This window comes from Euleptes europaea, chromosome 8, assembly GCF_029931775.1.
Source record: "Euleptes europaea isolate rEulEur1 chromosome 8, rEulEur1.hap1, whole genome shotgun sequence".
Lineage (NCBI taxonomy): Eukaryota > Metazoa > Chordata > Lepidosauria > Squamata > Sphaerodactylidae > Euleptes > Euleptes europaea.
In genome coordinates this window covers 18999543-19025700 of record NC_079319.1, presented here as the reverse complement: position 1 = coordinate 19025700, position 26158 = coordinate 18999543, and the positions used below count along the sequence as shown (strand labels likewise).

Genomic DNA, 26158 nt, shown 5'->3' with positions numbered 1-26158 from the left:
ATCCATTTCCTTTGTCGGTTTAAAGAAGGGTAGAAGTATTACTCCTGGTACAGAGTAGCATCCTGTAGAGGTAAAGAGGTACAGAATGGCCATAAACTTTGTACTGTCCTGCGTAGTTAGGTATGCAAGAGTAGCTTTCCGTGAATACGTCTGAGCCTGTCATTTTTGTTGTCCTATAATTCAGCTGAAAAAATGGGGTGCCATAGTGAGTGGATCAATACTGATCCCCAATATCGACTCATGCAAACATGGACCCACAAACCTGGGAACATATGGAAATATACTGCAGTATTTCAGACTTATGCAAGATGGGAAACTCACACATTAAGGGAAGCGGTATTTACTTACTTTCATAGTGGATCTTGAATCCGTTATTAGAGCGGCTATTGTCTGTTGTAAAGAGAAGGTAAATGAAATTGCTGCTACTGAACAAAAACTGAGGGACTTGTGTGCCATTGTAAGATCCTAGAAGAGGCGACAAAAGGTTGGGTCCGTCATGCACTTCTAGAACGTCGTAATTGAGTTCTGTCTGGAATCTATAACGGAGAAACACACATACAGACATAAAATATACCCAAAGACTACATGCAGGGGAAATGGGCACAATAGAAAGTAATCAACAGCTAGCACTTGAATGAAAACTCAGTTTACGTTCTAAATATTATTTATATTAAAGAACCCAAGTATCAGTGATGATGTACAATCATAGAATCATAGATTTGGAGGTGGCCATACAGGCCATCTAGTCCAACCCCCTGCTCAGTGCAGGATCAGCCTAGAGCATCTCTGATAAGTGATTTTTTCAGCCTCTGCTTAAAGACTGCCAGTGAGAGGGAGCTCACCACCTCCCTAGACAGCTGATTCCACTGTCAAACCACTCTTACTGTAAGATGTGTAGATCTTGTCTCTTTATTTCCTTTGAGTTTTCCACTGTTCTACAATGTGGGGTCAGATTCTGCTGAAATTCTGCAGATTGTCTCAGATATCCATGGAGTACCCCCCACTGCTCTTTGCAAACTGAACTGGGAAACTAGATCATGTCAACCATGTAAAGAACATGATTCTTTAACTTGTATTTTTATCTTGGGATTTAGAATGTAAACTACATTTCCACAAAAAGAACGATTAATGTAAGTTACTAAGAGCTGGGGGGGGAAAAGAAAGTCAAATAAAAATATACAAATTTAAATGGCACACAAATTGTGAAAACATCTCAATAATTGCATGAAAGCATTAATCACAACAATCCACCAAAAAGCAAGCAATTGTTAAGATTATGCACTGGTTCACTTTCTAAATAAATTAATAAATTAACAAAAATAATCTCTTCTGACCTCTCTGTTGTGATAAATACATGACTGGATATTTTACTTGATTTCAAATACAATGAAATGAACAGAGAATAAGCTCCCCTGTGTAAGCTTTAAACAAGTTGTTAACAGCGACTACTAATGGTGCTTTCTTATAAATAGAATTTACTGTTCCCAGTATACAAGCATAAATGTCAAACATATCCTGTTGATATCTATGGTAAGTAATATCTATGGTAAGTAATCTCTATGGTGTAGATTCCTCTCTGATCATACTTTCACAAAATAATAACCTCCCCTTCTTTCCCCAAACATTCTGGGTTCTGGTGTGATGAGTTGTGCGTAGTGTGACTGGGAAAAAAAACCAGAAGGGTGATGAAAGAGAGAGTTTGGGAGGAAAAAAGGTCCGTACCCTAGCCATGTGGGGAGGAATCTCTGAGGAAAGAGGTATTCCTGGCCCAAGTATTGTGAGAGAATTGCTTTAAGCGCTGTGAAGTAATTCCACAGAGAGAAAAGGGAAGGAAGAAGGGAGAACCTCCACATTTCCTAGTTTTAGGCACCAGAGAATACACATGAACCTCTGTGTGCAGGTTCTGGGACTAAACCACCTTAAAGAGTTGGAAATCTGGGTTAAGTAAAATAACATCTGTGCTATACTTGTTGAGCAGCTCATTATTTATGTAGAAAATGTGTACCTTTCCTTAATACTAGTTTTTCCTCCAATACATTTCCCTGTGAAGTATACTAAAATTCTGTTATTTTATTGTTGAGCTGAATAAAGCCTTTGGCATCTCAATTATCTGAGGTAAAATGAAGTAGGAGATGAGGGAAGTTTTTTCCCCCCCTGACAAAGAGTTCTGAGAACCTAACTTAATAATAATAACTAATTCAAGTAGATGTGTGTTCAATAAAACACATCTCTCAACATATTTCCTTTTTTGGGGGAAGGAACATAACACAAAGAGTATGTAAATTTAGCCTACTTTCTATGATCCTAAGTTAATAACTCTGTTATATAACACATCAAAATAAATGAATCCATTGGGTATATCAGTCTAGTTGCTTTTTAAAAAGAAGATTGGCTTCTTAACCTAGAATAAACATTAAACTTTTTTTAAAGAAAAACTGCCACAGATACTACAATATATGAAACACACAAATCCCAGTACACAAGCATTCATTTGACTATACAAAAATGCAACATGGGAACCGGCCCTCAGTTAGAGTGATTAAATTAGTTCCCTGTATGGTAGTTTGAGCAGCAGCTGATCATTTCCGACAAAAGTTCAACTCTATTATACCGTCCAGTGTCATTTGATACATTTTTTTTCTTTTTAAAAGCCTCGAGCACAAGCAAATTTGCTCCCCTTCTCTATTAATCATAGAATCATAGAGTTGGAAGGGACCACCAGGGTCATCTAGTCCAACCCCCTGCACAATGCAGGAAATTTACAACTACCCTCCCCACACACCCCCAGTGACCCCCACTACATGCCCAGAAGATGGCCAAGATGCGTTCCCTCTCATCATCTGCTTAAGGTCATAGAATCAGCATTGTTGACAGATGGCCATCTAGCCTCTTCTTAAAAACCTCCAGGGAAGGAGAGCTGACCACCTCCCGAGGAAGCCTGTTCCACTGAGGATCCGCTCTGTTAGAAAATTCTTCCTAATGTCTAGATGGAAACTCTTTTGATTTAATTTCAAACCATTGTTTCTGGTCCAACCTTCTGGGGCAACAGAAAATAACTCGGCACCCTCCTCTATGTGACAGCCCTTCACGTACTTGAAGATGGTTATCATATCCCCTCTCAGTCTTCTCTTCAATCTAAACATACCCAGCTCCTTCAACCTTTCCTCATATGATTTGGTCTCCAGACCCCTCACCATCTTTGTTGCCCTCCTCTGGACATGTTCCAGCTTGTCTACATCTTGTGACCTGTTTGTTTTGATCCTTTGACCTTATCTCTTTGTGGCTATGTACTTTGTTTACCCTATTCAGAAACCCCCATGTTATGCCCACAGATTTCTCTTCAGGTTACCTGCCTGTTCCTCTCCCATGACACCCTCAGGGACAAACTAGACATGAGGGCATCTGCGGGTCTGACCTGTGGACACCACCACCATTTTAAAGCCTAAGGAGCCAATCTAAAAATGCTGAGAGGGCCCAATCAGGCCCACAGTATGGCAGGATGAGACCCTCTTGTTCCTTGTCCTCATGCGAACCATTTTGAGTGCTTGAATCAGCCATGCAAGGGGTGTTTCAGCACTTGAAATGGTGTGTGGGCGGGGGGGGGGGGGAGAGCACCTCATCCAACTGAACTGTGGGCCCAGTCAGAATGGCAGCAATGACCACAGGTTAGAACTGTGGACAATGGTCATGTCTAGTTTCACCCTTGGTTTTCCCTCTCATCATACAGAGTCTCTTGCTGCTTTCACTCAATAGTCCCAGCTGCCTCACAGTCCACTATACACACTGGCTGAGTGACCACACTGACTGCTTTAAATCTATCTCATCCATCTGGGGCAATATCAGGAGCAAAAAAAACACCTTCATCCCAGGGAAAACGGTACATACTCTTGGATTCTAGCAGATAAATGAGGAGGAGAGGGCTGGGTTGAGTCCAACTCAAAGCTGTACAGCTTCAATAAGATGTTGGAGTTCTGTGAACATAAATGGTTGGGGGGTTATGACTCTGTAAGAATATGCTGTTGGCAGCCTTGGGTGATGTATCTTTTTCTGGACTCTGCAACTTTGTAAACTGCATGCAGTCTTTCCCTTGGCAATGTAATCTTCTCCTTGCAACAGCAAATTAGTATATGAGGGTATTACTTGTCTCCCAAGCATTCTAGAACATGCATCCACAAGGGGAGGGGGAATGATAGCTGTGCACCCCTACAAAGAGCATAAAGTGGTACAGACCAAAGGTGCTTTAATTCCTGGGTAGTTCCTAATGGTATACTAATCAATAATATGGTGGGTAAAGGCAATTAGCCCTGACCTGCATAGCCCAAGCTAGCCTGATCTCATCAAATCTCAGAAGCTAAGCAGGGTCAACCCTGGCAAGTATTTGGATGGGAGACCTCCAAGGAATACCAGGATTGTGACATGGAGGGAGGTAACGGCAAGCCACCCCCATCTCTTGTCTTGAAAGAGATGGGGTCGCCATAAGTCAGAGATGGGGTCGCCATAAGTCAGATGTGACTTGAGGGGGGGGGAAGAATCACTTTACCACATACTTTATCACACACTTTCACCTACATCTAGTAAGATTGTCTTCAGTGCTTGGACAGCCAACATAGCAAGTGATTATGTACACATTGTGGGTCACACTTTTTAAATCTATCACATTGTTATCCTTCCCTTTCCCCAAGGAACCCAGGCCAGCACATATAGAGCCCCTTCTCGATTTTCATCATCGAAGTAACTCTCTGATGTTTATTCAGCTCTACAACAGTGAATGGCCCAAGTTTTATGGCTGAGTGAGGATTGGAAATTGGGTCCCTCCTCACAAAGCTCAGCATTCTAGCCATTATGACACACCGGCTGTCAGTAAGTGACATTTGTTTCCATGAGGAACAGTTTTCCAGAAGAATCACAGCACCATGTATACAATACTGTGGGAGCCAAACACACTTCAGAAACATAAGCCTCTTTTCAGTATAATTTCTCAAAGGCAGCAACTACTCGGTATCTAAGCAACTGGGAGAATCTAGAGAACATTAAACTACATGCATAGTTGAAACATACAATGTTATTTCTGGGAAATAAATTAATGGTATGGTAGGCTAGGTCTAAGCTCATTAGTCTACGGCAGCGCTTAGCAACAAGATGATTAACTGCTGGCATTTAAGCAGTAATAATTAGGCTTTGACATCAAGATAAAAATGTCTAATTTTCATTTTTTTTCACTGATATTGTTGCCGCTTTGACTGTACGAGAGGACATTCCGCCGATTGTATCACTGCTATTTTTGTAGCCAGGGAGAAGAAACCTGACCTGACGATCACTGAAGCTTAAAGAATGATAGCCAGGAGTCCTCACTACAGATGACGGATTTGAAAAAGGAGAATCAGAAGGGTGGTTCACACTTCATGATTCTGCAGACTTCAAAAGATCATGTGTATTGACTCTTGGTCTGCCTACTAATCTGGATAATTCCGCGAGTTAGTCAACACCATAAAAGTCAATAGGCCTATAATGGTTTATCACCACTTAAACTATGCAGTTTAGTAAAGTCGGCATCTGTCCTGTGTTTCCTGCAGCGGCCACACTTCCTGAGAATTAAACTCTAGAAAAAAACAAAACAAAGAAGAACGCTTGGAGGGATTTGTCAACATGGTGGGAACAACCCGGGGAAAGTCCGTTTACATCAGGTAACAATTACCCAATTTGATAGCCCTTGTGAACCACTGTAAATGTATCTCAGCCATAGTTAAAATAAAGACTACCAAAAGGATTCTATCTGCTCTCAGCCTGCAAACAGAACTGTGATTCTCTCATGGGTTCAAGGTGAAATTTGGACCTTTCTGGACTCCATTTTTGTTTTTTGTTTTAAATGAGATGGCCCTCCACTTTTTGTTTCTTCTTCCCAGAATGCAAGCACTGTAATCTAATGCCTACAGCAAATGGACTTACAACAGGGGACTTACAACATCCACCATCAAAGGCTAGCATAACAGGGTTTTAAGAGCTGGACCTGAGAAATCTGGCTTTTTCCTCATTACAAAAAAAAAAAGTTTTGTCTTAATTTGCCTTAAGAAGGGTTCTACAGAACATGAAAGCTTGTTTTGTGTCATTTGGGTTGACCTCAGTAAATTGTATTAAGTGGTTTTGTTTCTTTTTTCTGTATTTTGAGTGGGCCAGTTTCACTGTTTACAGCTTTTTTTATTTCTTGATCTATTAGCCCTGACTCTTTCTCACACATTAAAGGAGGAGTTGACTTGGTATTTCCTCCATGGGGTCTAGGCACCTCTCAGTTACTGTCTTAAAATCTGCAAGCAAGGACATAGCATGCAAGAATCTTTCTTCAGATTCAGAAAACATACCTCAGGCAGAACAGGGGACACTGATAGTTGTAAAAGTGAATGGAGGGAGGGTTTTTTCCCCCTATAGCTTCACAGATTTTAAGTGTGCACATGTAGGACTGATTAAATGCGGGGGTGGGGTGGGGTTAAAAGATGGCTTGGCAAAATCCCCCCCACTCTCCCGTCCCATGTCCTTTTTCATGTAACACAGACAAACCACATTTTGTGTTTATTGATTCCGAGAATGACCCCGTTAGGTATATCCACAAATTACCAGAGCCACATTTGATGTTAGAGCTTTGTAAATCACTAACTAGTGACAACAACAGCCACAACCATTTGTAAAGCACTTAAAACAGAAACTAACCTGTGTTTGATAGATAATTGGTGTATGGAAAAAAATACTAAGCTGTGCCCAAAGGCTTAGACAGTATAGTATTGATTCCCCTTGTGAGTCATTGATGAGTAAAGAGAGCAGAAAAGACAAAAGGGGAGATTAAAATGTGCAAAGGTAATGTATAATTTATAAAGCACAGTTCCTTCATAAGAGCAGACAATCGTTTCCAGATGTCTGTTTTTTTAAAAATATGAAGCAGGTAAGGGAGTACAAAAAAGCATAACAAAAAGTAAAGTATTTTAAAGACGTGGGGGAGAGAATTCCTGGCACAGAAGACAACAACAAAAAGTAGGAGACTATGTAATCCTAAACACAGTTACAACATTCTAAATTGATTGAAGTTAATGAGTTTCGACATTTGTAATTCTGCTTAGGATGGTAGTGTAAGGCCACAATAAGGCCACTTTCCTAGAAGTAAGCCCCATTGACTAAAACAGAACTGCTAGGGATCGTTCCATAAGAAGCCACCCTAAGCAGAGTCCACTCAGAATCCTACTCAGGTCTATTTGATGGGGCATACTCCCAGGAAATTGTTCTTAGGATGGCAGGCTACAATCCTACAATCACCTCCCTGGGAGTTAGCCTCATTGTGTCAAATTGGACATCTGAATACACCTGCTTAAGCTTGCTCCCTACAGTCAAGGTAAGCGAACACAGGTACCAAGATAACTTCTTTTCAGTTGCAAATCTAAAGGTAAACTGCAATATGATTGCAGATTTCATCTTCCTCAAAGCAAGACCCTGAAGATGAAAACAGAATAAAGGGCAGAAGGAAAGATGATTTTTTTATACCCGCTTTGCTCTATCTTTAAGTAGTCTCAAAGTGGCTTGCAATCACCTTCCCCTCCCCACAACAGACACTTTGTGAGGTAGTTGGGGCTGAGAGAGAACTGTGACTAGCCCAAGGTCACCCAGCAGGCTTCATGTGAAGGAGTGGGGGAATCAAACTCAGTTCTCCAGAGTCCGCTGCTCATGTGGAGGAGTGGGGAATCAAACCCAGTTCTCCAGATTAGAGTTGACTGCTCTTAACCACTACACCATGCTAGCTCTCATTGATCATTAGAACGTGGTCTCTGGCAATGGGCACTGATGATGTCTTTTCTCAGGTCCCCTGCCTTAAGAGCCAACTAGAAGGTAAGAACAGAACTTCAGTGACTCTAAATATTGGTGCTGAAAAGTGACTAGATACATGAATTTCCAGTGCAGGGTATGTGAAAAACTCACACACAGTTCACTCTTTTCATGAATTTTGGCCTCACACTAAGCCACTGTTATATACAACGATTGTTCCCCTACCTATCACAGACTCCATCCCACATGACATTTGTCCATGCTGGTCCCAGGATCCTCAGCATAGCCTTTTTGGGTGGTCAAGCTGAAAAGCTGATTGGATCCAACCCAACATGCCTTTAGTGGTGAGCCATTTTTGGCGAGGAAAGACTACTGTTTTGAGAACACAAGTGCTGCAAAGCAACATTAGAAGCATTCCTTAAACACAAATGATATACAGCATACAGACACTTCAGTGGAACCTTCTTTCGAAAGGGATTAGCGAAATTTCATGCAAGATAATCAATCGTGGCTCAAGGTATTTTGACACTACTGCTCCTCCTCCCTGTTCCAAACCCTGGTGAGAAGACAGTCTCCTCAGAGTTTGAAAACCTGCTTCATGACCCATTGCTTCTAAAGTGTAATGGGGAAGTGAAGAAATAAGGAAGATTATGAAAGCCAGCGTGGTGTAGTGGTTAGGAGCGGTGGACTCTCATCTGGAGATCTGGGTTTGATTCCCCACTCCTCCACATGAGTGGCGGATGCTAACCTGGTAAACTGGATTTGTTACCCCACCCCTACACATGAAGCTGGGAGACCTTGGGCTAGTCACAGCTCTCTTAGAGCTCTCTCAGCCCCACCTACCTCACAGGATGTCTGTTGTGGGGAGAGGAAGGGAAGGTGATTGTAAGCTGGTTTGAGACTCCTTAAAGGTAGAGAAAATCAGGGTATAAAACCCAATTCTTCTTATTCTTCTTTCTCCAACTTCTAGACATAAGCAGCAGGCTGCCAGCCTTCAGGGTAAGTCCATCAATGGTTAGGTATGATAACTAACTGGAACCTTCCTGTTCTGAATGCCAGTTCTGGAGAGCGACAAGAGAGGAAGGCTTTGTCCTCCATGCCTTACTGGATGAACATTATTTGAAACAGGATGACGGACCACATGGACTATTGGTCTGATCCAGCAGAGCTCTTCTAGTGAGAACACCAAAGACTCATTTTTTTCTTTTTTTTACATAAAATACTTTTCCTGTAATGCACTGAAGACTAAAACAGCTCATTCAATTTATTTCTGATGAGACCCAGAGTGGTGTAGTGGTTAGCGTGTCAGACTAGGACTAGGGACCAGGTTCAACCCCTCACTCTGCTATGAAAGCTTGTTGGGTGACTTTGGGCAAGGCATACGCTCTCAGCCTAACCTACCTCATAGGGCTGTTGTGAGGATCAATTGCCAGAGGGGAGAACAAATATTATAAACGTTTTGGATCCACATCAGCAAGAAAAGTATAAATGAAATAAATGAATGTGGCAAAAATAAGCCAATGAGAAACTAATAAAATTCCTCTTTTTCATCTTAGTCTCTTTTTAATGTTCTGTTTTTGAAATGTGCAATCTCATCAGACAAAGGAAAACTCAAAAAAGCCAAATGAGCCAAATTTACTTTTAGGCATGTCTTCAAGTTCTTGCTGTGCTTTGATTATATAACTCAGCTATTTGGCGGCGGGGAGGGTTGTAGCAAGATACATTAAAATGAATGAACTTTAAAAGCTGGTGTGTGGTTCTGAGAAATACTTACATTCTTTCCATTTCACTTCAGCACACTATTCTTAGAAAGAAAATTATGTAAAATATTTTTTTTACGTTTTGCAGATCAATAATTTACAAGCATCACATTAATGATCCCTTGAAGATGCCCTTACTAAATAAAGCATGGAAGAAGAAGGGTTGGTTTTTATATGCCGACTTTTTCTACCACTTAAGGAAGAATCAAACCGGCTTACAATCACCTTCTCTCCCCTCCCCACAACAGACACCCTGTGAGGCAGGTGGGGCTGAGAGAGCTCTAAGAGCTGTGACTAGTCCAAGGTCATCCAGCTGGCTTCATGTGTAGGAGTGGGGGAACAAATCCAGTTCACCAGATTAGACTCCGCCATTCATGTGGAGGAGTGGGGAATCAAACCCGGTTCTCCAGATTAGATTCCACCACTCCAAACCACCGCTTTTAACCACTACACCATGCTGGATCTCTGCCTATCGCAAAACCCTGCTTGTTCTGAACTGCAGTGTTATTCATCAACTACACTATTTTAGATTCTTTCTGTCAGAGGGAGCCATACAGTACCAATATTTGTGAATTAACACAATTAAAATTAACTCATCTAAAAATTAAGAGGGATGTGATATGAATAAATAGAATAATCAGATCCAACCTCAAAGGGCAGGATGATACAGTAGAGATCTTGTACAGACACGTATGAATCTCAACGGACTCACAAACCCACTGTAGACTGCTGGAACACATAAACACATGAAGCTGCCTTATACTGAATCAGATCCTCAGTCCATCAAAGTCAGTACTGATTACTCAGACTGGCAGGGAAGTAAGGGTTACAGAAATGTAACAACAATGTACCCAAATGAAAGTTAAGTCCACAAATGCTATCTTCATCAATATTACAGGGGGGATTTCAATCAGTACCACTCACTGCAAGGTTATGCCCCTGTGGAATGAATCATATAGACTCGGTTGTACGTGTGCTTTTGCTCTGCCCCCTTTATCAGAGAATTTGCCTTAAGTTTATCAACCCGTTATTTGCTAGCAGGGAGTGCCCCCAGTTGAGCGCAAGGTAGCTTTTCTTATGTCTACTCAGAACATGGCCACAACCCACCATGTAGCCAAGTTTTTGCAGCAAGCAATGTGGATTCATGAATGTTACTGTGAACAGGAACAGATGAATTCTGTTGAGTGAAATTGTATGATTATGCTCTCTGCAGATGTTGTCTATGCCAATAAAGTTTTTGATATGTTATTATTAAGTCCACAAATGCAAATGTGCACCATTTCATCATTGCATTAGTGCTCATGCCACTAATAATCTCGACCTGTGAAACCAAAGGTGACAAATGTGTATCCCCAATAACATCAACTATCTTATACTGAACTGCTTGTCAGGGGTTAACACCTTGTCAGACGGGCCGAATTCGGCCGAATCCGAACTATACCGAATTTTTTTTTATTTCAACAGCCCTAAGGCAAAGAGAGACAGAGAAGGAAGGGATATGGCACAGAAATTAGACGGACAGTCAGAGAAAGCAAGGTGCCCCAAGATGGAAACAGGAGGCGACGCACAAGAGGCAGATGAATGATGTATGCACAAGACAGTGACAGATACAACAGAAGGTGGGAGGAGAGAAAGTGACGAGTATCACTGAAAGAATGTCTCGAGTTGGACCGGGAGAGAAAGGATGCTCCCGCAATACAGCATTGCATGTATCAGACATTATTATTATAGTAGTACTGTGACTATAGGAGCCCCATGGCACAGTGTGGTAAGCTGCAGCACTGCAGCTGAAGGTCTGTTCATGTCCTGAGTCTGATCCCAACAGAAGTCGGGCTCAGGTAGCCGCCTCAAGTTTGACTCAGCCTTCCATCCTACTGAGGTCTGTAAAATGAGTACCCAGCTTGCTGGGGGTAAAGTGTAGATGACTGGGGAAGGCGATGGCAAACCACCCCATAACCACAACCTGCCTAGTAAACATCGTGATGTGACGTCATCCCATGGGTCAGTAATGACCCGGTGCTTGCACAGGGGACTACCTTTACCTTTTAGTACTATATATCTGTGCTCTGATCTAGCATATTAACTTATAATAATAAAGCACTGATTGCAGTCTTCTAATAATCCTTGAAAGATGAACAACTGGCCTTCTAGCGAAGCAGCCCGTTACCACATCTAAGTCAGAGTGGCAGTGTTCTCCAAGATCACAGACAGATGTTTTTTCTAGCCCTGTTGATGGACATACTCTTCAATGGAGATGCCAGGAACTGAATTTGTCCTGCAGCTATGCTCTTCCCTTTAACTGGAGGAAGCAGGGTCAAATCTGGGACTATATGAATGACAATGTTCATGCTCCACTACTGAGCTGTGGTTCTCCAAATGACGATGCATACAAACCAATTATTTGAGATAGGAATTATATTCCTGTTGATACAACAGTAACAATCCTAAAGCAATGAATCAATGCAATGAAACTGGGTTACATTCCAATAAATGCCTCAAAAGTCTGTTGATATTCTGACCAAAACAAGAAAGGTGAATGTGCATTACATGAAAATTAGTTTTCTATTTATATGACAGTGGGGGGGGGGGATAACCTCCCGTTTATACGTAAGAAAGTGGAATAAGGAGAAAAAAAAGCTTTTGTCAAGACCTTTCAAATGTAATTTTGATAGAGTGTCCTGGTTCAGCTTCAATCACCCACTCACAATTCAAGGAGTCTTTATAATACCCAGGCCAGCCTGGAGAAAGGATGACTCCACTGGGAGAAGAGAAATGCCCACCGCATGGAGCTGAAAAAAAGAAAACAGAGAGTTGTTTTCAGGCTGGGATCACTGCAATTATCATGCTCTCAGACATAAAGGAAAATACAGACATGACTGTGCATATATGAAAGCACCATTCTTGCCGAAATATTCCTGGTTAAACTTCAAAGTTTTAATGGGCAAGAGGCTGCCATGTATCCATAGTGCAACTGAAACATCCAGAGAATGTGGGCACTGTTGCTCTTTTAATACGGGATGTCTCATGCACAGAAGCAGCAGAGGCCTTAGAGATTTGGCACACTTCCTGATCCGAAAGGTGCACTTTTCCCTACAGATACACCTTCAGTAAGTAAAACAAAAGGGGAACACAACAATGGAAGCCAAAAGTAACAGGATTCAGAAAGGCTTGTAGATTTTACCGTGATGTTATTGTTTGGGGCTCATTTTGGTACTATTGTAGTCTTGCTGTATGCTCTGAAATGGGCCTGAAAAGACCAGATCCCTCAAATTGATGGGCAGATTAAGAATTAGTCTGGATCTTCCCCTCATCATGGGATTCAAGCAAATAGATAAGGCAGAAAGTTTGTTACTATTTGTGAGATGTAAACTTATGGAGTCCAATTATTATTTTTCTATCAAGGCAAGAAGACTGTTGTATGAGAATATCATGCATTCGAAATTTTGTTCTCTTAAAGAATCAGATTGGTGTCTGAAATGACAACATCTCTTTCAAATGTTTACATTATTTGATCAGATAATAGGTCACATGAACAGATGAAGCTGCCTTATACTTAATCAGACCCTTGGTCCATCAAAGTCAGTATTGTCTACTCAGACCGGCAATGGCTCTCCAGGGTCTCAGGCAGAGGTCTTTCACGTCACCTACTTGCCTAGTCCCTTTAACTGGAGATGCCGGGGATTGAACCTGGGACCTTCTGCATGCCAAGCAGATGCTCTACCACTGAGCCACAGCCCCTCCCCTGAAGGTGTTTTTTTTTTCCAATTCAACACAGCAACCCACCCTGTGTAAAGTTCAACACACTGATGGCTGCTTGTTGAAACTGGTCCTTAGACAAGAACATCTTCTCTTGAACAATCCTAAGAAATTCCTTCCTTCCTTTTTTAAATCACCTTGACTAATATTTCCTATACATTGAATGATCAGCTAAGCTAAGCTCACAACGCCACCAGATTTTTGTGTGTTGTTGTTTCTTTTGTTTTGACTATGGCATTACTGATGTAAAACACAACTTCCAGCAGCATGCTTGCAGCATCTTCAAGCTGTTAAAGCAATATGTTCCCCCAAAGCAAGTACAAGCCTGTGCCAGGAAATTGCCCTAGTCAGAAGATGTAAAAGATTCTTCAGTTGGTGCAGAGGGAGAAAAGGCAGTGCTATCATTGTTCTGCCCCAGGACACCCTTTTAGAAAGCTGAAAGCCTTTGCTTATGCTTCAGCAACTGAAGAGGAATGACATCCCAGGAAACAAAAGTACACATTCTATTGCATCTACAAGGCAAATCCACCTATTTGGACAGATTAATATATGTGCATGTAGAAAAGGTATCTAAAATGACAGCCCATCAATGCAGTCCTACATATGTGTCCTTCTAAGTTGTACCCTTATAAGACCATTGACTTTCATTGACTTAGAAGGGTGTAACTTTGTTTAGGGTTGCACTGCAAATGCCTGAATCCTTGGAAAACATTACCTGGAGGATTTCCATTGGAAATTCAATGAGAAATGTTAATAATTCAGAAAATGTTTAATTACAATCAGCTTCCATGACCTTTCTGATGTAAATTAAAGATAATAATATTACTTACATTAATTCAGTCTACAACCAATTATTACATTAACAGTACTGTTAAGAATTTGATTCTGCTAATAAGACTATGCCCTGACCTGGATAGTCCAGGCTAGTCAGATCTCACCAGATCTCAGAAGCTATGCAGGGATGACCCTGGCAAATATTTGGATGGGAGACCTCCAAGGCATACCAGGGGCATGATGTGGAGGCAGGCAATGGCAAACCACCTCTTGCATGGAAAACCCCACCAGGGGTTGCCATAAGTCAGATGTGACTTGACGGCCAAAAAAAAAAAAAAAAGAGCTAAATTATTTATAGTTGTATTAGCAGAATTAAATAGGGCTGTCGATTCCCCATTTCCCCCGATTCGGCAGTTTCCGGTTCGGGACGAACCGAATTCCAAAAAAGGCAGGAAACGGGGGAGCCGAATCCCCCGACTTCGGGGTGTTCAGAAAATAAATTCGGCAAATTCGTGGTTCGGCACAGCAGCATAACCATCAGGCTCCCCCCCATGCGCCTTCACGGGGCTTCGCTGAAGGCACGCGGGGGGGGGGAACAGATCTGCGCCTAACAGCTGTTAGGCACAGATCTGTTTCCCCCCCCCCGCGCGCGCGCCTTCAGGGAAGCCCTGTGAAGGCGCACGGGGGGCCCTTTAAACAGATCTGCGCCTAACAGCTGTTAGGCGCAGATCTGTTTAAAGGGCCCCCCGCGCGCCTTCAGCGAAGCCCCTTTTAAAGGGCCCCCCGTACGCCTTCCCGGGGGCTTCCCTGAAGGCGTGCGGTGGGGAACAGATCTGCGCCCAACAGCTGTTAGGCGCAGATCTGTTTAAAGGGGGCCCCGCGCGCCTTCAGCAAAGCCCCGTGAAGGCGCACGGGGCCCCAAATTTTTCCCCGAACTCCGGATCTCGTGCCGAATTTCACAGATCCGAAGCAGGAGAGTTTGGACTTCAGCACGGCCCGAATTTAAAAGGGTCGAATTTTGCCGAAGACGAACTGTACCGAATTTTTTTTCAACAGCTCTAGAATTAAATGCTTCTTTCAACCAGAGTTTAATCCTGACTAGCATACAGAGAATTGGGCTAAATGTGTCTTCAGGAAAACCTGGTTTTGTATGTCCAAAATAAATACAAAGATCACAAGGGTTAACACTTTGTTAAAGAATGTGTATGCAACATTTAGATTGTTTTTGTGCATAAATTCTTGCTATCTATATAATTAGCAAACAAGAGGAAAACAGATGTAAATCCAAATCTCAAGATTATATCATTAAGATATTAGGGGAAAATGTTGATAAAACAGGTGCATAAATAATAAGGGAGGGGAGAAGGGAAAAAAACTGGGATAAAATGTACCAGCTAAGGTAGACAATAAAAATCAATTCAAATGAATACATTTCCCAGACATATTGATTTTCATTTTCACCACCGAGTCCCATGGATTTTGGTTATGTGAAAGAGTTTACCATCTCCCTGTGCAATTAATTTCAGTAAGCCAAACATATCTAAGGAAACTACTATGCAAGGACCACAAAAAGTCAACTTCCTCCGGTTTCAAACCATGCCAACGGCTTGGATAGCTGGACGTTACTCCCGAACACCATGAGCCTCTCGCCTATGTATTTGTGGTTCCGCTCCAGAGGACCTAACTCATTACACCTTATTCTGTCCTACACCTATACGGAGCCCAGACTTAAATTCCTCAGAGCGATTCTAAAGGGCCTAAATCTTTCTCCAGATCCAGAGAAGCTGCTCTTTCTCCTATCAGACACCAATCCTGATGTTTCCAACAAGGTGTCACTCTTTGCTTCAGCAGCTAAGAAACTCTGAGCTAAAGCTGTTTTTAATCAGGGAACTTAACATATTTAAATACTAGTTTCTTGTGGGTCAGACTGTTTTAAAGTTATTGTAATGCTATTTTATGATATTTTTATGTTGTTTTAATGTTTTGTATGGTGGATTGTGATAGCCTTCAGCCACAGACAATAAACTTTATCACTCTTTGTAACAAAGAGTCAACACACGGTGGAAAACTGCCCATGTCTTTCACCATTCAAGATAGACACCTTGAATAGAATGCACAGCACAATCATTAATTCCAAAGTTGTAGCAATGCTTTGTATACTTCATATATGTTACACTTTTAATTAAACAAAGATATCCATCTTACCTCCACACTTAGGGATGGGTCCACTCCACATAACCTTCCCGTCCATCAATACACACGTGATTGTTTCAGTTCCTTGAGTTTTAATAAAACCTTCTTCACAAATGACAGAGATTGAACTCCCCAATTGGAAGTTGTCACCAAAGCGCCGCGCATTGATTGGTATACCAGGATCAGGACACTCGTTATGTCCAAAGCCTTTGGAACAGAAACAAGAAGGAAAAAAAGGGGAGGGGAAGAAAATGTGATAAATGATTGCCAGGCAAATTTTGGAGCTGCATTCAGCTGAGACTTGATATGCTTCACTAGAAGGTTTTTTTTTTTTTCCTCCTTCCCTTCCCAGTTCCCAGATTAAAGGAGGGTCTTTAAGCATCTGCTGGAAATCTTAAAACAGTGGAAGCTTGGTGTCTATAGAACGTAGACAGACACTGGGGCAGGAAAGTAAAAAAAGAAAGTATTTTTTGAACTTGTCCAAATGTAGGGTTGTCAACACAGGAATGGGAAATTCCTCAGAAGGACCTCAGTAGGGAAATTATGCCATAGCTGCATTTTTTTCCCATCGGGAATCAACCTCTGTAGTCTGGAAAGCAGTTATAAACCCAGTAGAATGCCAGGCCCTGCTTGGAGGTGGGCAACCCTGTTACACAGCATGTGATCTTTAATATCAGAAAGCACTGGATAACAAACAAGCAGGCTATATGTTGTTTACAAGGATAATACTAATTATTCATGAGTAATTCCTCAGTTTGCAAGACCTGAGCAAGGCTTTTTGGAGGACACTGATTGATAGGGTAGCTAGGGTTGCCAGGTCCCTCTTTGCCACCGGCGGGAGATTTTTGGGGTGGAGCTTGAGGAGGACGGGGTTTGGGGAGGGTGGGACTTCAATGTCATAGAGTCCAATTGCCAAACCAGCCTTTTTCTCCAGATGAGCTGATTTCTATCGGCTGTAGATCCATTGTAATAGCAGGAGATCTCCAGCTACTATCTGGAGGTTGGAAACCCTAAGGGTAACTATGAATCAGAAGTGATTTGACAGCACTTAACACACAGAGTTCATGTTGACTGTATATGGAAGTGCATTATAGAAATCCACCTTCTGGATTCTTGGTCTGAAAGGTTCATGCAGGCTCACGTAGGCTTTTACTGATTACCAGCTACAAACTTGTTTGAAACACTTTTCCTCCTCCCATTCTCAAACATGGATTACTTACACTGAAGACTTCTGGGTAAATATGCAAAAGATCAGGCACTGAATCTCACCGACATTTCTTTTTGCTTTTGCTTTTTTCTTTTTGCTTTCCCCCTTCCCAGAAAAGGATAATACATTCAAAACATACACAGATGCAAACATCATTGAGCCACAAAACAGAACAAAGAAGACTGGGCACAGTGAAAATTAATTTATAACAACCCACTGTGAAGAAAAAAATAATCTTATCTTAATTTAAACATTAAAGTATCAGATAAAACCTGACAAAACATGAGAAGTGTAAGGGAGAATAATTTAATAGCAAACTATCAGCTTGATGGATACGGTTGCCAGGTCCCTCTTTGCTACCGGGGGGAGGTTTTGGGGGCAGAGTCTGAGGAGGGTGAGGTTTGGGGAGGAGGTTCAATGCCATAGAGTCCAATTGCCAAAGCAGCCATTTTCTCCAGGTGAATGGATCTCTATCGGCTGGAGATAATTTGTAATAGCAGAAGATCTCCAGCAGTACCTGGAGGTTGGCAACCCTATTTATGGAACTATCTGTGATGGCCTACGCCACATCTAATTTAGCTTTAATGTTCCTTAATTGCACTTGGACAACTTAGTAGTGACGGCACTTGCTAGTGTCACTTCAGAAAAGCAGTAAACTTAAACTGCTACTAACTGCTTACAAATAATTATTAAAACTTTAAAATTAAAAAAAAACTCACCCAATAGCCTTCTTAAAAGGAGGCCATCTTACTCTGTTTCCTATGTCTGTATGATGTTGAAATATTGAGGGAGGGGGGAACCAGCCCTCTCAATGATAGATTGACGTTTCCCAGAAGGAAAATTCAAACAAACAAGGTTCAAGTCCAGTAGCATCTTAAACAGCAACATGATTTCCAGGGTGTAAGAGTCAAATCTAACAAAGGGAGCTCTGACTCCTGAGAGTTTATTTTATTGGTGTTTAAGGTGCTACTGGCTTGAACTTGCCCTTCTACTGCAGTCCAACCCAGCTAGCCACCTGAAACCAACAACAACTAATATAACACTGAACACATACTAACCACACATCCTTTTTCCTCCCACTTCTCTATGGGGGATTACATTGCATGGCCAGGTCTCCGGTAGCTGTTATTCCTTGATAATGGTTGCCATCTTGTTCTGATTATTGTTATGTGTGTGTTAAGTGCCGTCGCTTCCGACTCATGGCGACCCCATGAATCAGTGTCCTCCAAAAAATCCTATCTTTAACAGCCTTGCTCAGGTCTTGCAAATTGAGGGTCGTGGCTTCCTTTATAGAGTCAACCCCTCTCTTGTTGGGTCTTTCCCTTTTCTGCCTTCAACTTTTCCTAGCATGATGGTCTTTTCCAGTGACTCTTGTCTTCTCATAATATGTCCAAAGCACGACAGTCTCAGTTTAGTCATTTTAGCTTCTAGGGTCAGTTCCGGCCTGATTTCATCTATAACCCACTGGGGCAGTCCACAGTATCCGTAACACTCTCTTCTGACACCACATTTCAAAGGAATCTACTTTCTTCCTATCAGCCTTCTTCATTATTGTTACACTGAGGCATTAGTTTTAACTTTGTCTGTTTTAATTAATGTTTTAACCTATGTTTTATAGTCTTGAGTGTTGTGATCCGCTCTGAGCTCGGCCTGGCAGAAATGAGAGCGGGCTATAAGTGTGAATTAATAATAAATAAATAAATAAATAATGTTGCAGCAAATCTATGTTATGCCTTAACCACAACACAGGAAAGTAAATGAACAATCATGGGGCAATAGTAATGATATGCTTTCATATATTCCTTAACTTTGCCCCTGTGTTGCGGACCATGGAAAAACAAAACCAGCTTTTTGCACAGTTAGAAGACCCTGTGGGAAGCCTGACTACCAGATGAGACCTCAGTGGGATACGATCTGATGCTAGGACATCCATTCCATGGCTATAAATCCAAGAACGGGTTTTGTACTACAGGGCAGTACAGGAAGGGATAAAGGTAGGAAAAGCGAAAACAAGCATGAACATTAGTTACTGGCAGAGACAGATACCAGGAGACAGTGCCTCTAAGACTGGATCTCCCTGGAGCACCCCTTTGCTAAGTAAGATCTATTTCTGCCCAGGGTGGGTACATCTCGGAAGGCATGTACAATGATTTTATTCCAGAGGGCACTGGGTAGTTGGTAATCTGTTTTGGCAGAATTTGAGTGCATTTTTAACTGTACATTGTTAACCATGTATTGTTTTTATCTTGTTGCTAGATACTTATGATGTGTTTGATATGGGTCCAATATCACCCTAGAGACCAACAAGATTTTCAGGGTATACGCCTCCTTGAAGTTCTTGTTGCTTTGTTTAGCCACCATGCGTCCAAGGAGGTGAGGTGGGATATAAATATTCTTGGCTGCATAACTGAACAGAGCATCATAAAAAATAGTTAAGGGTAACTATGAGCAGAACTGGGTAATTCCCTATTACCAACATGTACCCAATAAATTGTTCATCCCATTAAGACCACTGAATAATGAAATTGTTATGTTTTGGCTTTGGATAATTAATTATTCTCTGAAATGTATGGTCTAGCCACAAGCTACAGTAAATTGTTAGATCTTTATTTGTAATAGGTTGGGCCACTCTGAACATGCGGGAGGAGTGGCTTAAAGCACTAAACGTTATAAGTCTCCCCCCCCCCCACACACACACACACATTTAGTATTGGATCCAGAGTCCTCCAAATCCTGGGGCGATCCAAAATGGAACAATGTTGGCCCCCTTGCAGTCATCTATGTGTGTGTGTGTGCGTGTAAAATGCCATCAAACTACAGCTGACTTTGACCACCCCATAGGGTTTTCAAGGCAAGAGATGTTCAGAGGTGGTTTGCCATTGCCTTCCTCTGTGCAATAACCCTGGCATTCTTCAGTGGTCTCCCATCCAATTATTATCTAGGGCTGACCCTGCTTAGCTTCTGAGATCTGATGAGACCAGGCTAGCCTTGGCCATCCAGCTCAGGGCACAGTCATCTATCGAAGATCTTTTACCTAGACCTAGCAGTGCAGAGGGAGCTTTATTTATAGGCTGAAGCCACATTAATAAACAAAGGGCTTCATCCTGGAACCACAGTTTTAAATGTTTGTGCAAACGGTCTTTAAGATCTGAATCTCAAAATACAGCTCGCTGTAACATATGACAGCCCTGCAAATTTATTGGGTTTTTTTGGTACATCGTGCAAACAGTCAAAACAAACAGGTGTGTATTGGGGGGGGGGGAAGAATCTAAACTGACCTGGAAAAGAAAATCACCTATTTGTTGAGCCACTGGATAAATACATGGTGAAGACTGTTAGTGGGATAATTAATGCTGCTTCTATATGGACATTGTATAATATTAATATTCTATAAGCACTGTGCAGTTAAAGCATAGCTCTATACTAAAGGGAAGTCAGGAAATAAAGTAGCTATTCAAAGTACTGACCGGAGCACAGCACCAGAACAAGTGAAAGCACATTGCTCCAGCCATTTTGCACCTGACTAGAATAATAGAATCATAGAGTAGGAAGGAACCACCAGGGTCATCTAGTCAAACCCCCTGCACAATGAAGGAAATTCACAACTACCTCCCCCACAAACCCCCAGTGACCCCTACTCCATGCCCAGAAGATGGCCAAGATGCTCTCACTCTCATGAACTGCCTAACTTCATAAAGCCAGCATTGCTGACCGATGGTCATCCCACCTCTGCTTAAAAACCTCCAGGGAAGGAGCACTTACCACCTCCCAAAAAAGGCTGTTCCACTGAGGAACCACTCTGTTAGAAAATTCTTCCTAATGTCTAGACAGAAACTCGTTTGATTTAATTTCAACCCAATGGTTGAAATCCTGGGCAACAGAAAACAACTCAGCACCACCCTCTATATGACAGCCCTTCAAGTATTTGAAGATGGTTATCATATCTCCTCTCAGTCTTCTCCTCTTCAGGCTAAACATACCCAGCTCCTTCAACCTTTCCTCATAGGACTTGGTCCTCCAGACCCCTCACCATAACTTTGTTGCCCTCCTCTAGTAACATCTGTGAAAAAAAATGCTTCCAGAATCTGTTTGAAATAAGTTACATTCATAGTACTGTAAAGAATGGCTTGCCTCTGGACTTTAGATTGTGAATTTAAAAGCTACTCACTGTTATATGTGATATTAAATCCACGTCCTGACATTGAGTGGTCAGCCTGAAATTCCAGACGTAAAATATGACTGTTACTAGTCAGATGGGAGGGCACTTCAGCTCCGGTGAATGTTCCAAGTATAGGTGAATCTGGAGAATCACCATCTTTAATAGCAAGGAAGTCAAACTGGGACTCCAAGTCAAAGTCATTAAAAGAGAGATGGATGCGACTTCCCGGGTCTGAAATGATCGTCCAGATGCAATTCAAATTGTTTCCATATCCTTCTGGGTAGTCCGGAGAAAGAACAGTCCCCATTGGTGCCGTGAAATTAGAAAGGCAAGGAACTGTCAAGAAAAGGAAAAAGAAATCAGAAATTATTTTAAACAGGGCTTCCGAGACAAACTTTCCAATAACTATCTCGCCATTAAACTTCTATCCAATGTGCTCAATATCGCAGCTCAAAGAACAAACGACATTGATCCAGAAAACCACAAGTCCAGCAAAATGATGAGCACCCGCCCTGGCAACTGCAGTTAGGACAAAGAGATTGTGCTGTAAAGCAGAAGTCTCTTTTGGCTTTCAAGAGAGGCAAGAAGTGGGAGGAAAGAAGCTCTGCTCAGGCCAACAGACTCTTCCTCAGTTCCATCCCCCTAGAGCTGACCAGCACTGCAAAGGCATCCATAGATACATGGAGGGTGTACCCCTCCTTGCTCTTCTTGATGCACTCGATCGGACCGGGGCACCAGGACTATGCTGCGTTGGACAGCCGTGCTGAGTACACAGACTGACAGATGTGATCATAGAATCATAGAGTTGGAAGTTACCACCAGGGTCATCTAGTCCAACCCCCTGCACAATGCAGGAAATTTACAACTACCTCCCCCTCCACACCCTCAGTGACCCCTACTCCATGCCCAGAAGATGGCCAAGGTGCCCTCCCTCTCATGATCTGCCAAAGGCCATAGAATCAGTATTGCTGACAGAGGGCCATCTAGCCTCTTCTTAAAAACCTCCAGGGAAGGAGAGCTTACTACCTCCCAAGGAAGCCTGTTCCACTGATATCACTCCCCTTCCATGTTATTATTCCCCCACTGCAGGGCCACTTGAGGTTACAAACCAATCTACTTCTGTGGACAGATAACTGTAGCTGAACAAGGGCAAACAGCTATGTGCTGGCTGCAAAACTAATACAGAATGTTTCAAATGGGTTATCTTATCTGCTTCAACGTCCTCCCCTTTTCTATCAGTGAGGATATCTGGTAACGGCAGACCCTCAGGGAAAATAAAGTTGTTAGGGCACACTGAAATCACAGTAGGCCTCAGGATTTATCCCCGTCCAACAACCCTTACTCATTTGGTACTACTTATTTTACTCTTTAGGGAACAGTTTGGATGAACAATTTCACATTCGAGATTAAGAGTCAGAAGGTCAATGTTGTCTTGATAATCTGTAGTTCTCAAATAAGCAGTAGAATTACATAAGCCTTGTTAGCCATACAATATTTCCTATTTAATAATGCTATTCCACTAACATTAGTGTAATTCATAACCATTTAATGGAGGCATTGTGCTCTACTGCTCTCTCTGTGTGTGCTACTTACAATATTTTTTTGTAGAAATACCAAAAGATACATTTGTTACTGTATCATAGATGATATATTACACAATTGCTACATTTCACACTGTGTGATAATAACATTAGACAATCAAAAACATATTTCTGTGATTATGAACGTACTAAAAGTATTCATATATAATGCATGGAGGGGGAAAGAAAAGATCTGTAAATAATTTAAATGGCCTTGATTGCAATTCAGCCACTACTAACTTCATGAAATATAATGGACTTCTAATAGCATCTATAAAACAGTGTAAATGTGAGATAAAATATAAATATAAAATATACTGCTTTATACAAAATCACAACATGGCAGTATTAAAGGATCCAGCAGCTCCACTAGTAATAATTATGGGGTGCATCCATGAGATTATTCTCATTCATCCAGGGTGACTAGGGGAGTTTTGTACCCACAGGAGAGATTCTTGAATCAGTGGAAGGGTTCCTGTGCCAAAGGAAAATATCACAGTCTGCAGAACAGAGTTTTAGATTCTAACCCAATAATTTCTGCAGAAAGACAGGGAACATTTACTTTACTCAGAACTAACCTTTGAATTCAGACTAGTATTTGATGGCAGAATTGGGGGGGGGGGGATTCCCCAGGATATAGTAGTTTGCTATTTTTTGATAAAAAAAATATCACAGTAAATCGTGTAGTACTCACAAATGCAAATTGGTATGTTTGCCGACCACTGGTTGTTCTCTTGACAAACAATGGATTTTTCTCCAATCAATTCAAACCCAAACTGACACTCAAACCTTAACACATCACGATTGGAAAATCCATCCCCTTCTCTAATGCCATATAATGGAGTTCCAGGATCCCCACAGCTTTCTTTTTCAATCTCTGCGGAAAGAACAGATAAATAATTTATTGTCAGATAAACAAATTAAACCATCAATAGCCATTATTCTAAATTTGAAGGCAGCGGGGGAGGAGGGAGACTGTGAAAACATAGACTTTTCACACACTTTTTCACATCGCTTCTCGGCCTATCGGCTAAGATCAAGTGTAGACTTTTCACACACAAAGTGACTATCAATTTTAGACTATGAGTATTTTCAGACTTCTGGAAAGTAAGATTTCTACAATCATATTTTTAAACTGTATTTTGAAAATTATAGGCATGCCTTCACAGTCACCCAGTCATAGGACAAAGGCCATTAATTCCTGAAAGTATATTGTCTTGGATCAGCCAGTTTTCAACATAAAGCCATTTTGTCAGGTTTGGTCAGGACAATATCAGATTATTATCTGCAGTTCATTCACACTGACACTCACACAAGCAAAACCCTAAACCTAGATGGCCCAGGCTAACCTGATCTCATCGGATCTTGGAAGCTAAGCAGAGTCGGCCCTGGTTAGTACTTGGATGGGAGACCTCCAAGAAAGTCCAGGGTCGCTACGCAGAGGCAGGCAATGGCCAACCACCTCTACCCATCTCTTACCTTGAAAACCCTAAGGGGTCACCATAAATCATCTGTGACCTGAAGGCACTTTCCACCACCACACCAGTAAAATTCAGCCAACTCATGATGACTTCAGCATATCATGCCAAGCTTCTCAAGACCTATCATGCAGTTTGAAAAGCCACTGGGCGGGGGTTGATTTAGAGCTGCAACCAGAGGAAAAAGGAACCCCCCCCCTTGAAACTTCACTCCAACTTCTCCCCTCTCAAAGCTGATTATCATTTAAAAAGTGGAATTGGACCTCCCTTTGGCAAATTTGTGTGTTAACATGTACTTTCCCCTACAAGCTTCTTCTTCTTCTTTTTTTTTAAATATATATTTATTCAATACAATAAAAGATACACATAATAAAAAGTATGCATAATGGGTACAATGTACAATAAAAATAGGTACAACTATCGGTACAACCATAAAAACTTTGTGAAATTAAGACCTCAGTTTATTACATCTTGCTGCAAGTTCCGTTCTCTCTGCCTCAACCATAATGAGTACATAAAATAAGTTGCCATTTTCTCCAAGGGAACTGATCTCTGGAGTTCTGGGAGAACTTCAGGCCATACCAGGAGTATGGCAACCCTAGCAAAATCAATCTGGCTATGGTAATCATATGTAACACATATGTGTGATGGGTTTTTTTATGCATATCAACTACACAGTGTAACAGGTAACTCTCTGGTTTATAAGGAATTGGTCTCTCTATTTTGACTGATATAATTTCCATCATTTGTTTCCAGTAATCTGTGGCCTGTTTATGTATCCACCACATGTGAAAAAAGTCTGCCTTCTCGGCCTCTCAAACCCAGCACTTACTACACCCAGTTGCAAAGATCTTTGATAGCCTGAAAGAGGTTAGATCATTTTCATCAGATTTTCCCTATGATAGAAGCAAAACCTCTAAAGGTGATTCCATATGTAAATGTATATGTCCAGCTTCTAAGTCAGTCATCTTTTGATCAAAGTCTGTAGTTTAACCTCTTCCCTTCACTCCTTATGGTCTATCTAAACAAAAGGGCATCAAGCCTGAGAAAAACCTCTTCTCATTACAGCATACAGAACTCTCAACACTCCCTCCCCATAACCTTTTTCTTTCTTTCTTTTTTTTTAAAGTACAGGTGAGGTCAGGGCATTATTGCTATTAAAAGGTAAAGGTAATCCCCTGTGCAAGCACTGGGTCATTACTGACATCACATCCCGACGTTTACTAGGCAGACTGTGTTTACGGGGTGGTTTGCCATTGCCTTCCCCACTCATCTACACTTTACCCCCAGCAAGCTGGGTACTCATTTTACCAACCTCGGAATGATGGAAGGCTGAGTCAACCTTGAGCCGGCTACCTGAAACCGACTTCCGTCAGGATTGAACTCAGGTCATGAGCAGAGCTTTTGACTGCAGTACTGCAGCTTACCACTCTGCGCCACGGGGCTCT

At 41.7% G+C, this 26158-nt stretch overlaps 1 protein-coding gene and 1 pseudogene across 1 annotated transcript in view; one reads left to right on the top strand and one right to left on the bottom strand.

The window, feature by feature from the left end:
• CSMD3 (CUB and Sushi multiple domains 3) overlaps nucleotides 1-26158 on the bottom strand; it is a 712581-nt gene that overhangs the window by 245849 nt on the left and 440574 nt on the right. Inside the window, exons 14-18 of the mRNA XM_056854045.1 lie at nucleotides 23927-24109; nucleotides 21662-21988; nucleotides 16299-16493; nucleotides 12214-12352; nucleotides 349-536 (exon numbers count right to left, since the gene is read on the bottom strand). Of these exons, the coding sequence (XP_056710023.1) occupies nucleotides 349-536; nucleotides 12214-12352; nucleotides 16299-16493; nucleotides 21662-21988; nucleotides 23927-24109 (1032 nt within the window). The remainder of the gene's footprint in view (nucleotides 1-348; nucleotides 537-12213; nucleotides 12353-16298; nucleotides 16494-21661; nucleotides 21989-23926; nucleotides 24110-26158) is intronic.
• On the top strand, nucleotides 24243-24395 carry LOC130482199 (U2 spliceosomal RNA; annotated as a pseudogene).